The 13144-nt window shown below is 52.6% G+C and overlaps 1 protein-coding gene across 2 annotated transcripts in view; it reads right to left on the bottom strand.

The window, feature by feature from the left end:
- Nucleotides 1-13144, bottom strand: part of CFAP77 (cilia and flagella associated protein 77) — a 152051-nt gene continuing 138907 nt past the window's right edge. The window contains exon 6 of one of the 2 annotated variants that reach the window (XM_070380102.1): nt 1-811. In XM_070380102.1, coding sequence (XP_070236203.1) covers nt 689-811 — 123 coding nt within the window. In that variant the 3' untranslated portion in view covers nt 1-688. Of the gene's footprint in view, nt 812-8356; nt 8493-13144 lie in introns of those variants that run through there. The other variant, XM_070380103.1, reaches the window with a different exon arrangement.

A 13144-nucleotide genomic window follows, 5' to 3' on the forward strand; every position in this document is an offset into this window, starting at 1 on the left:
GCTCTTTTAATTTAAAGTAGATCGGTATCTAATTTGTGGGGAGAAAGCAGAGGACCTGCAGAGAGTTGGAGGTACGAAGGGCCCCAGTCTGGGTGCTTTCATCCCTGGAGGGCATTGTCTTTCAGGAGGTGGGAGGGGTGACCTTCCAAGGTCAGTGTTGGTGGAGGCAACTTAGCCCTGAAGAGGTGAGGGCCCGCTCCAAGTACGGAGTGTGGGCTCTTCCTGCCGTCAGGGGCCCCAGAGAGATAGTACTGCCATGGAGAGATATCAGGCATCCCCGAAAAAAGAAATGAAATCTCATGTTTGGAATACTAAATGAGGGTTTTCAAAGCATGACACTGTCACACTCTCTACAGCAAATACCTGGGTTGTTTTTAATACTTGAGGACAGAGCCTTAGTCTGGAGCCTATAAAATCTGCCATGAAACTTGAGTTTCTCTTATCAGCCTGGGGCTTGAGAAGCGAGGTAGAGTCCTGCTGGAGGGGAGTCCCTAAGTGAGGGATTGCTGGGGCTAAGGGGAGCGAGAGTGGCTAACTCTAAAGGGGGCTCTTAGCAAAAATAAGTCATCCAAGACCCGAGTCTGAGGTCCTGGCCGAGGCAGAACCTGGAGCAATGGGGGAGTGTCTTGTGTGATTTGGGCAAAGCAGGTGAGTCCTTCAGAGAATTTTCTACCGCGTCAGACAGGCTTTAGGGGTGGGTGTAGTTGCCCATCCTCAGGGTCCCCTGGCGCACGGCACACTCTTCCCGGTGGGCTTTGAAGGCTCTCTGGCGATCGGCCTCGGTGGGGAAGGTTGCGAGATGGGGGCCCACCTGTGGACAGAGGGAGAGCCAAGTCAGCGGGCTTGAGTGCTCCAGGGCTCCCCTGGGGACGCCCCATCCTTCCACCTTTGATAATGAACGTCTCTGTCAGAGGGAACCAAGTGGAGGGAAAGTGCTGTCCTGGTGTTCCAGGGTGAAGGTGGGGGGACCCACCGTGGGACAGGGAGGGGCGTCAGAGCAGAGCTGACCGGTGCCCGCGTTTTTCCTTCTGTCTTGCTTGTTGCCGAGATAACGTGCACTTGATAAATATCAGCTGCCGGTGATGGGGGTCACCAGGCAGTGGGACCTCTCAGCCAGCATCATCCTTCAAAGCTGATTCTCCACCATTAAAACCCCAAACGAACCACTCTCTCCAAGGGGGGCCTCCAGGCACAGTTGGAGCCCTGTCTGTCACTGTAAGACCATCTGACCCCCACCCCCATCCCCGCGGCTGACAGTTGGGCCAGAACCAGAGCCAGACGCAAGGCGTGGGGGCCTCTGCTGTTAAATTGTTGTGCAGTCAGTATTTTGACCAGTCTTTCCCTCTCGAGAAGTGGTGATGAGTGGAGACCCTTCTGTCTCCTAGGTCTGCTGCAGCACCTCCAAATATATGAGAATCCCCCCCAAATGGCATTTCTCTTCTACGGAGGCACGGGGTAGAAAGGGTTCATTCAGGCTTGCTTGTTTAGGCATGCATCCGTTCATTCATTCATTCATTCAGGCCACACGTGTTAAGCTCTGAGCACAGCTCTGTGCCAGGCACTGGGTCCTGCAGTGAACGAGGGGAACTCACTTTTCTTGGGCGGGGGGCAGGGGCAGGGGTGGGGAAAAGATGTGGATGATGGCTACAGCTGTTTCATGAGAGTCCGTGGAGTGGTTGGGGGCTGCGAGGAGCACAAAGAGATGGACTTGACCCTCCCCAGAGTCAGGGCCTCTCTGGGGAACAAAGGGGGCTTATAGGAGGAACTGGGGGTTCCATGGTAAGGGGGCTGCATGTGTGCTGGCCTTGGGGCCCCCCACAGCTCAGGGTCACGAGGGGACGTGGTGGTCCAGACGAAGGGTCCGCTGGAGCAGCTGAAGGCTCTGCTGTGTCTTCAGGATAAGGTGGGACCCACATGGCCAGCACAGCCACCGGTTCTCGTCAAGAGCCAGGCCAAGGGACCCCTCCCTGCAGGGGTTAGCTAAGACCACAGAGCTGAGAAAAAAGAGAAATGGAGAGCAGATGAAGAATTAAAAGGAAACAGAGGGAAGGCAGGCCTTCCCAGGTGGCTCTAGTGGTAAAGAACCCACCCGCCTATGCAGGAGACGTAAGAGACACCCGTTTTATCCCTGGGTCAGGAAGATCCCCTGGAGGAGGGCAGGGCAACCCACACCGGTATTCTTGCCGGAGAATCCCATGGACAGAGGAGTCTGGTAGAGTTGCAAAATGCTGGACACGACTGGAGCAACTTAGCGCTCACAGACAGAGGGGAGGTGGGAGGAACTTGCAGGGAACTTCTTTGTGCTCTGTGTCCCATACCCTGGTCCCCATCAGGACTCACCGTGGCCTGGGGACCCCCACCCCCGGGGGGAGGTCATGACTTTCACCAGAGCTCGACCTCCTTGCGGACCCCGTCAGCTCCCCCAGTCCAAGGTCTCGGTCACAGGTTAGGGTGGGACACCTCAGGTCCAGGGAGACAGTGAGTCAGGGTGCATGCAGAGCCCAGTGGGATCTAACTCCACTGTGTTCATTTTTACAGGTGAGGAAACTGAGGCCCAGAGCAGAGTTGGTCCAGGGCTGGCCCCAAAGGGAATCAGGGACAGAGAAGCTCTGCCTTAGCACTCCCCCCACCATGAACCCCTGGGTACTAGGTTCTGGATTCCTTCTAGAATATTCTGCCATGGCTGCCGCTCTGGCTGCGTCTGAAGGGCACTGCAAAAACTTATTAGAAACTGGTAAAAAAAAAAAATCAAATGGTGATGAGTAGATTGAGTAAGCTACTCCAGGACATAAATCTGCATCCCTCATTCTCTGGGGGCTGTGGGCCCTCTGGAGTCTCTGCAGAAAGCCATGACCCGCTCCTCTGGGAAAATATGTGCCCACAAGTCCTAAGGAACAAATAGTGCAGGAGATTCATGGACATGCTTCTCCAGTCCCTCTGTGGACACTCGTGGTGGCATTTCCAGGAGCCGTCCCAGCTCCAGCCTCAGGCCTCCCGTTTCTGGGCCGTGCATCAGGGTTGTTCCCCAGGCAGGGCCCAAGCCCAGGCCCAAAGCTCTGAGTCCCCCTGGGCGGGCCCATCCCACTGTCACCAAAGGCCACTCAAGCCCAGGCTCAAGGCTTGGTTATCCATCTCAAATACAGCAGTGTCTACATGACACACCACAATGCTGTTCTCAGCTTGGTCTCCTGATTCAGAAAACTTACCAAGTGGCCTCACGGAAGGTACTGAGAAGAGAGAAGGTCCAATACTTCGTGCAGGACGGAAGTAGCCGTAAACAAAAGGCCTTTTCCAGGGTCTATCCTGCGTCCCCTCTGGCATGGGACAGGGGCTTGTAGACAGTGACATGTGTCTCCTGACACCCGTGCTTCCCAGAAGGCAGCTAGAGACGCTCAGTAAGACCTCCTGGGCACCCCGGCCAATGGAGATGCTGAGCTGACCTCCATGGTCATCTGTGGCATCCAGAGTGGCAATAGTCCTGACCCGGGGGGCAGGCGCCAGCCATTCCTCACTGGGAAGCACAGCCCTGAAGTCCACGCATCCCTGTGGCTCTCGAAAGGACTGAATGGTGACCTCCCGGCCAAAGACACATCCACATTCTAACCCCAGGACCTGTGACTGTGACCATTATTTGTGAAAGGGGGCTTTCTAGATATAATTACAGATCTCGAGATGAGAATTATCCCAAGTATTTAGGTGGGCTCTGAATCTAATGACAGGCATCCTTGTAAGAGACAAAAGTCACAGGGAGAGGGGAAGGCCATGTGAAGACAGAGCCATAGACTGGAGTGATGAGGCCAGAACTCGGGAACGCCAGGAGCCACCAGTGACTGATGGGGCGTGGTGCTGATGGTGGGTGGTGCTGATGCTGGGTGGTGAGTGGTGCTGATGGTGAGTGGTGCTGATGGTGGGTGGTGAGTGGTGCTGATGGTGAGTGGTGCTGATGGTGGGTGATGAGTGGTGCTGATGGTGGGTGGTGCTGATGGTGGGTGGTGAGTGGTGCTGATGCTGAGTGGTGCTGATGGTGGGTGGTGAGTGGTGCTGATGGTGAGTGGTGCTGATGGTGGGTGGTGCTGATGGTGGGTGGTGAGTGGTATTGATGGTGGGTGGTGTTGATGGTGGGTGGTGCTGATGGTGGGTGGTACTGATGGCGGTTGGTGAGTGGTACTGACGGTGCGTGGTGCTGATGGTGGGTGGTGAGTGGTACTGATGGTGGGTGGTGCTGATGGTGGGTGATACTGATGGCAGTTGGTGAGTGGTATTGATGGTGGGTGGTATTGATGGTGGGTGGTGCTGGTGGTGGGTGGTACTGATGGTGGGTGGTGCTGATGGTGGGTGGTGAGTGGTATTGATGGTGGGTGGTGTTGATGGTGGGTGGTGCTGATGGTGGGTGGTACTGATGGCGGTTGGTGAGTGGTACTGACGGTGCATGGTGCTGATGGTGGGTGGTGAGTGGTACTGATGGTGGGTGGTGCTGATGGTGGGTGATACTGATGGCAGTTGGTGAGTGGTATTGATGGTGGGTGGTATTGATGGTGGGTGGTGCTGGTGGTGGGTGGTACTGATGGTGGGTGGTGAGTGGTACTGATGGTGGGTGGTGTTGATGGTGGGTGGTGCTGATGGTGGGTGGTGCTGATGATGGGTGGTACTGATGATGGGTGGTGAGTGGTGCTGATGGTGGGTGGTGCTGATGGTGGGTGGTGAGTGGTGTTGATGGTGAGTGGTACTGATGGTGGGTGGTGCTGATGGTGGGTGGTACTGATGGTGGTTGGTGAGTGGTGCTGATGGTGGGTGGTGCTGACGGTGGGTGGTACTGATGATGGGTGGTGAGTGGTACTGATGGTGGGTGGTGCTGATGGTGGGTGGTACTGATGATGGGTGGTGAGTGGTACTGATGGTGGGTGGTGCTGATGGTGGGTGGTGCTGATGGTGGGTGGTGCTGATGGTGGGTGGTGCTGACAGTGGGTGATGTGATTGTGTGCAATGCTAGTGGCAGGGGGCTTGGAACACTAGTCTCCTGAGTAGATGGCAGGAGGATCTAGGTCCTAGGTGCTGCTCAGCTTAGAGGTAATCAGGTTAACATCAGCACACAAACAAAAGAGAAGCCCAGGGGAAGTTTTCTTTTTCCTTCCTTGGAAACTTTGTCAAGGAAGAAATATTCATTCATCCATCCATCAAAAAGTATTTATTAAGTACCTAACTGCCAAGCACAGTGAAGTGCCACACCCTTTGTGCTTTGGTGTTCCTGTTTCCATGTCCCCCTGGTTTTCTACAGGGGTGTTTGGGGCACAAGAGGTTCGCCCCAGTGACTGACAACACACTCTGACACCTACTGTGTTCTCAGCAGCACCGGGCTGACATGTGGGAGGCAGGCATTTAGTATGTGGTCCCTGCTGTTGAAGGATTCCCATTCCTGCTGGACTTTCTCGGAGTTAAGTCACTCATGGGATGGATGACTTCAGTCTTGCATGGGAGGGACCCAGGGGAGCACAGGTGAGTGTCCAGCCCCAGAGCCCTGTAAGGTGGGGTCTGCACCTGCCCTGTTCCCCAACGACCCCCAGTGCCTGGCATGGGGCCTGGCATTCAGGATGTGTTGAAACAAAGTTGAAAATACCGAACAGATGAGTGGATGAGTGAAGGAAGGAAGGGGGCGTAATTCACCAGGCTTCAGGTGCTCAGGGAGGGCTTCTCAGGCCAGGTGGGACTTGACTATGGCCTGGGAGGATTGGGATGAGAGGGTTGGCAGGGGAACACAGCACAGGAAATGGTGTCAGCAGAGGGAGAAGGTGAAAAATCAAAGGAGATGCTTAGTGGCTGGGGCTGGGGGACTCTCCAGAGAGCTCACTCAAGCAGAAGCTGACTCCCCGGCCCTCATGGGACTGTTCTTTAGAAAGAGAAGTGAAAGGCACTCAGTTGTATCCAACACTTTGTGAGCCCATGGACTGTAGCCCACCAGGCTTCTCTGTCCATGGAATTCTCCAGGCAAGAATGCTGGAGTGGGTTGCCATTCCCCTTTTCAGGGGATCTCCCCGACCCAGGGATTGAAAGCCGGGTCTCCTGCATTGCAGGCAGATTCTTTACTGTCTGAACCACCAGGGGAGTCCACGAGACAGAAAGAGAAGAGAAGGGGCCTATTCTGTACCCATGAAGTCCCCAGCTCCCGAAGCAGAATATGGAAGTTCATGGAGAGGGGTGTTTCGGCTTTCAGAACACCAAGAAGCAAGTGCCCCTTTGCAGAATGTGCCCTGGAGACCAGCGACTGGGACCTTGGGCCCATGGCTGTTTTGGTAACAGACTTGCTGTTTGCCAGGCGCAGTGCACTTATTTAACACAAGCCTCAGAGCATGCACTGTTGTCTCCATCTTACAGATGGGGAGCCAGGGGCCCCAGAAGGTTAGGTCACTCGCCCCAGGTCTCACAGAACCCCAGCACCGTGGGGTCCTCCCGGCCCCAGATCCTCACTGAGAAACTCCACTCTCTTAACAAATGCCCAGGAAATGAGTCAAGGGAAAGGCCCTGCTGGAAACCAGGCAGCTCCCATCCCGCCCGCCTGCACACTCTCTCCTCCCAAAATAGCAGCTCCACCAGAGATGAGGGTCCTAACCACAAGTCAGGCCTCAAGCGCGTGTGGTCACGACCCCGCAGACCCCCGGAGTCAAAGGATGAAGAGCTATGGAGCAAAGAATTCCTTCCGAGATGCTTCTAAATTAAGCCATCTGCAGTCTGTCTCTGCCTGGAGCTAAGAAACTGTAACGGCTTTGGCAGGAGACAGCTCTGCTGAATGGAGCTGAGTCACTCTCAGGTCAATGCAGGTAAATAAGAGGCAAGCGCCACTGGCCTGCCAGCAGCCCTGGGAGCAGGATGGGCAGGTTGGCAAAGGCGCTGGTCCTGTTTGAATGGGGAGCATCTCAATACATTGCTCAAATAAGGACCAGGTGCCTGCACTACACAGGACATCCTGGGGACGTGCTGGTGAATAAGGCCAGCCCACACGGACCCTGCGAGATGGCACAAGAGGCGGCCGCTGAACGCACTGTACATGGCATCATTTAATGGCAATTAGTAGCACTGTGGACTGGGGAATTCTAAGTCCATCTGGCGGCAGGAAGGTCTTTCTAGAGAGGATGAGGGAGCTATCCAGAAGAGGAAGGCAAAGATGTTCTAGATGAGAGGGACCAGCCCAAACCCTGAGCAAATGTGGCCAAACGGGAGAGAATGAAAGCCAGTGAGTGTGGCTGGGGGACACAGAGACAAGGCCGGGGAGGTGAGCAATTATCACCATCAAGCCTTAAAAAAAGATTTGTTAGGGACCACAATCCCCTGCCTGGATGATACCCTTTGCCTCTCTGTAACCAGATTGGAATAAAAGATTCCCAGAAACCTAGGGTTGAAAGAGACCTCAGAGATCAGTATCTCCAACTCTCCCATTATACAGATGGAAAAGCCAAGGCACAGAGGTGGGAAGTGATTCTCTCAGGGTCTCCATGGTCCTGGGCAGAGCTGACACCAGGAGCCACTCCATCACCATTTCCTGAGGTCCCTGCCCCTGTCATATGGTCCCCACTCTGCCCCAGGGGATCTGGATTCCTGGATCCCATTTCCCAATTCATTTGAAAGCCTCTGTGCTTTTCCGGTCTACTTGCAATGAATCAACTTTTCATCCGATTGATATCTTTAATTGTGCCTTTGACGTTCATTAATTTTGCTCTTGACTTTGTGGTTTCCTTCTTTGAAGTCTCTCTGTTGTTCTGTTTCCAGCATCTAGAGTTGTCTGCTTAGCTGTAATTGCCTTTTAATCTTTCTTTTTTCCCCTAATATCAACATTTGTAAAACATAGCATTGGCAACTATGTTTCCCTCTAAATTTTCTTTTATCTCATCTCACAAGTTTTGAGAATATTTATTTTTGTTTGATTCTCTTTTCATCTAATCTCCATCAAATCTCATTCGGATTTCTTCTTTCATCCTGAAGTTATTTATAAATAGGGTTTTACATTTCCAGGCAAGTTCATTAGTTACGTCTGTGACTGATTTTCTAATTTATTTTCTTTGGTGCCAAAGTGATCTGTGTGAATCAGACCCTTTGGTGTTTGTTGAGTTCTTATGCTTGTGTGTGGAGAAGGCAATGGCACCCCACTCCAGTACTCTTGCTTGGAAAATCCCATGGACGGAGGAGCCTGTTACGCTGCAATCCATGGGGTCGCTAAGAGTTGGACACGACTGAGCGACTTCACTTTCACCTTTCACTTTCTTGCATTGGAGAAGGAAATGGCAACCCACTCCAGAGTTCTTGCCTGGAGAGTCCCAGGGATGGGGGAGCCTGGTGGGCTGCCGTCTGTGGGGTCGCACAGAGTCGGACACGACTGAAGCGGCTTAGCAGCAGCAGCAGCAGCAGCAGCAGTGACTTGCCTGGTGGTGCAGTGGCTAGGACTCCATGCTCCCAGTGAAGGGGGCCCAGGTTCTATCCCTGATCGGGGAACTAGATCTCACAGGCTGCAAGTAAGATGCAAGAAAGGAACATAAGTAGGATGCCATTTATTTGACAATTTCTAAACCTACACAATGATCCCCTGTGTTATTCAAGCCTCTGCATGAATCTAGTCAAATGGAAAGAAATTGGAGGAAAGAATATGCCCAGAAGTCCTGCCTGGCCTCCCCTCTGGAAGGGAGAGGGGAGGACAGGGAAGCAGAGAGAGCTTCGGTTTTATCTGTTCCCTTATTTGTCTTTTTAAGATGAAAACACGAGGGATGATTTTCAAGCTGCGTTTTGGAGAAGCAGCTTGGGGCCAGAAGTCTCTCCCTCCACACACCCACAATTTAGAGACTTATTTGCTGGTGATTTGTGTTGGATTCCATGGGAATCCTGAGTCCCGTCTCCAGGGTCATTACCAGTGGTGTGTGACTTTGGCTTGAGCCCCTGGTGGGAGGGGGCTAATTCTTGGGAACGATCTAGAGATTTTGATCACCACTGTCGAGTTCACAAATGGAGCAGCTTTCCCACAGTCCCCCCACCCTGACACATCCTCCTAAAAGGGGCAGGGGGGCCAGGCTGCTTTCCCAAACTCTCTCATGAGCCACACAACGATTCCCCAACTGGACACTAAAATCTCCAATGCCCAGTCTGGGGGCCAAGAAGTCCGGGTAGAATCTGAGAAGAAATAGCCGAGTTAACAACAACAGAAAAATCTCCCCAAGAGCTAAAAAAAAAAAAAAAAAAATGACAGCTATAGAGATTTTAGTTTAGGTTTTTTTTTTAAGTGACAGCCGCTCAGGTGACTGGGAGAGAGATTTCGCTTTAAAAGATTGAGAGGCTGTCTCCTCTAATGAGAGGTACTTGAAAATTATGGATCAGTCCCAGGTCAGTAATTTCTGTCAAGCTCAGGCAGCTGGAGGTCAGAGGCCCCGTAGAACACAAATCCATGTAGGATGTCGCTGGTGGAAGCGGTGGGTCCTGGACTCTGATGGAGCAGGTCTGCAGTGTAAGTAATTAACAAGGGCGGCAGTCTCTCTTGAGACATCTGGTCCCCTAAATTGTTATTCTACTACAGCTCTAATTTCTCTGCGGTCCAAAAATAGATGGAGCAAGGACACAGGGCCTGACCCGCTCTGCTGACACATGCTGTGTTTTCAGAGAACAGCCAAACCTGGGCTTAGAAAACAAACTTCCTGCCTGCCTGCAAGATCTAACGTGGGACTGCGGGGGACCGTGTCAGGTGAAGGGGGAGGGGGCAAGGAGTTGGGACAGGGCATCTTCACTGGAAACAGAGGAGACTGATTCTCAGGATGAGACACTGGCTCAAGGAGCCCCAGCTTCTACGTGGCACAGCTGGGCCTGGGAACCAGGTTTCTGCTCCACAGACTGTGAAGTTCCTGAGACTCGGTGGGGCAGAAGAAAAGACAGTCCTGCATTTGTCTTTGAGCAGGAGAATCGATTTGCTACTTCCAGAAGCCAAACAAAATCTCTAGATCATTCCCGAGGATTAGCTGAGGCTAGTCGGCAGCAGTTGAGATCAAAATTGAACACTGAATCTGTTTGCCAGAGGCTGGTAGATAAATCACAGGGCAATCCCAAGGCAGGGTGTTTGAATTTTCCAAAAAACTCTGGGTTGGTGCCCATCTCTGCTCCTTCAGTGTCTAAGTTTAATAGGCTCCAGATAAGTGAAGCTCCAATACTTATAGCCACCTGATCCGAAGAGTTGACTCATTGGGAAAGACCCTGATGGTGGGAAAGATTGAAGGCAAAAAGAAAAGGGGGCGGCAGAGGATGAGATGGTTAGATAGCATCACCAACTCACTGGATGTGAATTTGAGCAAATTCCAGGAGAAGATCCCCTGGAGGAGGGCATGGCAACCCACTCCAGTATTCTTTCTTAGAGAATCCCATGGACAGAGGGGCCTGGCGGGCTACAGTCCAGGGTCACAAAGAGTCAGACACGACTGAGCAACTGAACGACAACAACAATGAAAGTGAGAGGCACAGTATCTCACTGGGGAGGCTGAGGACACCCTGGACCCTCCCTCATCTGAGGCCATTTCTTGGGGCCCCATTATCACCCTGCTTGGGGCTCCAAAGACAGAATCTGGGCGATGAGCACTCATCTGACTCCAGTGGGCTGCTTTTCCCCAATTTTTAAAATAGCTTTATTGAGATATAAGGGCTTCCCTGGTGGCTCAGCAGTAAAGAATCCACCTGCAATACAGGAGATGCAGACACAGCTTCGATCCCTGGATCGGGAAGATCCCCTGGAGAAGGAATGGTAACCCACTCCAGTATTCTTGCCTGGGAAATCCCATGGACAGAGGACCGGGTGGGCTACAGTCTATAACTTAGTGACTAAACAACAATAACAATTGAGATATAATTCATACACCATAAAATTCACCCCAAGTATATAAATCTTTGCTGTTCACCTGAAACTAACATGAGCTTGCAAATCAGCTATACTCAAATATAAAATAAAAATTAAATTTAAAAAATTTTAAAGAAAAAAATAAAGTTTTCTCCCAAAGAAGTGTATACATCAATGATTTTTAATATATTCATAGGGCTATGCAACCACCAGCACAATGTAAGTTTAGAATATTTTCATAATTCCAGAAAGAAACCTTGGACCCCTAGGAATTGCACCACGTTTCCCTCCCTCCAGCCCCTGCAACAACAAATCTACTCTTTGTCTCTAGACATTTGCCCATTCTGGATGTTCCCTGATGATCAAGTCATACAGTACATGGTCTTTGGTGATCAGCTCTTTCATTCAGCTAACATCCTCAAGTTTCCCCTATGCGGTAGCGTGGCAGTTTATTCAAATGGCCCCTCTAAGGCAGGAATGGCAAGTAGGCAGCACTCCCCATCACGATGTGGCCACATTTGGTCATAAAATATTCTCAGGCTAAATAGAGGCTCCTGAAAAAGTGTGCTGTGATTGATTAGCAAGGTCTGCCATGGGCACGGGAGGGAGAGTGTGCCGTGGATTTGCTCTAAGAGATCAAAACAGGGTCTCCCATGGTAACAAGGAGGGGGCACAAAGACTCAGAACCCCTGGAGAAGACATCCATGTGTCCACCTGCCCTGAACTGTCTCTCTCCCTTTCGGGGCAACCTTGGGGCACCCTCACCCGGGATGGCCAGTGGGTAGGTTAGCAGGAGGGGAGAACACAGAGAATGAAAGAGAGGAGACGGAGGGACCAGCAGGAGGCTGGTGAAAGAGCCAGCATGGACTCCCCAGAGTCTTGTTATTTATAAAATGGGCCCCCCGACCCGCCTTGGGCGTAGGCGCAGGAGACAAATAAGGACTAACACATGCTCCATAGTCATCCCACAGGGGACATCCCACAGGGGACAGTGATGCATGCCACTTAGAGAAATTGCTTCTGCTTTTCAAAACCATTAAACCTTCATTTCGGATGCAGAGGCCAGAATCGTGCTGGTCGTGGCTTTCCATGGAGCCTGTAAGTAGCGTAAGTTCCCGGTGATAAAGCTTGAGTGTGGTTCTGAACTGTGCTCAGCCCCACATCCGCCCCAGCCGGTCCTTTTGTCCGGCACATCCACCACGGGCTGGGCCAGCTCCCACGGGCTCTGGGAGTTCGCCTGCCTCGGGGTGCCTCTGCAGAAGCTCCATGTGGGAGGCCTGGAAGCCACCGAATCGTCCGGTCACGTTGGCTCTGCTTCCTACCTTCTCTTTGAAAGTCCCCAGGAGAAGGGTGTCAGGCCGGGAGCTGGTGTGTGGGGACCAAATGCAACTCGGGCAGAGAAAGCCCCTTTTCCCCGTCTCCACCGGAGCCCCCTACACACACACACACACACACGCACACACACACACACGCGCACACGCACGCACACCCCAGGATGCAAATGATAACCGCAGAGCCATCACTTGTGAAGCTTGACAGAAAATAATGAGAAACACTAAATCTTTTATAAGGTCAACACTCGCCTTAGCCGAGCAGCTGTCAAACAAGAAAAGAATTTAGCGCCGGAGCCACGAAACTTCCATCGGCTCATTAAGCCCAACAGGGCCCGGGCCTGGCGTGGCGGAGAAGACGCGGGGCCTTTCCGTTTTGTGTCAGTAATTTGCGGCGGAGGAGGAAGAAGAAACAGCCCGCGCCAAAGGGGCCTGGGGGGCGGCTGGGGAATCGTTAGGACGCCGGGAGCGGCCCCGGCTCCTAATTGGAAGCATTGGGCATTATCAACGGAGGATTTGCCTCGGTTCCCTGACAGCTCGTGGGCCCAAAATGATCGCCCACTTGTCAGTGTAAAAGACCATTAAAAACAAACCATTTTGATTTAATTGGAGGCGGTGCACCGTGGGGCCAGGTGAGGCTGCTCGGTAGCCCGGCTCCCCCCAAGCTGCTGCCCCTCTCCCTCGGTGATGGGGCTGGGGGTGGAGGTGGGGGGGCTGGAGGCGAGCGTTTTCCAGACTTTTCTTCGCCTTTCAAAAACTGTCTGAGAAAGGACTGAATGGGAGACGGAAAGAGCTTCACAGTGGCGGCGAGGGCTGTTTTCAATGGGGTTGTCAGCATGCACCGTGACAAGCAGAGCTGCCAGGAAGTGGGGGGGTCTCCCCTTAGCCTTTTCAGAGCTCAGATGATGGGCGTCTGCTTGGTGCTCTTCTTCTGGAAGGTGGCCCAGAGGCGTCTGGCTGGAGG

The sequence above is a fragment of the Bos mutus genome, chromosome 11 (assembly GCF_027580195.1).
Source record: "Bos mutus isolate GX-2022 chromosome 11, NWIPB_WYAK_1.1, whole genome shotgun sequence".
In the NCBI taxonomy this organism is placed as follows: Eukaryota; Metazoa; Chordata; class Mammalia; order Artiodactyla; family Bovidae; genus Bos; species Bos mutus.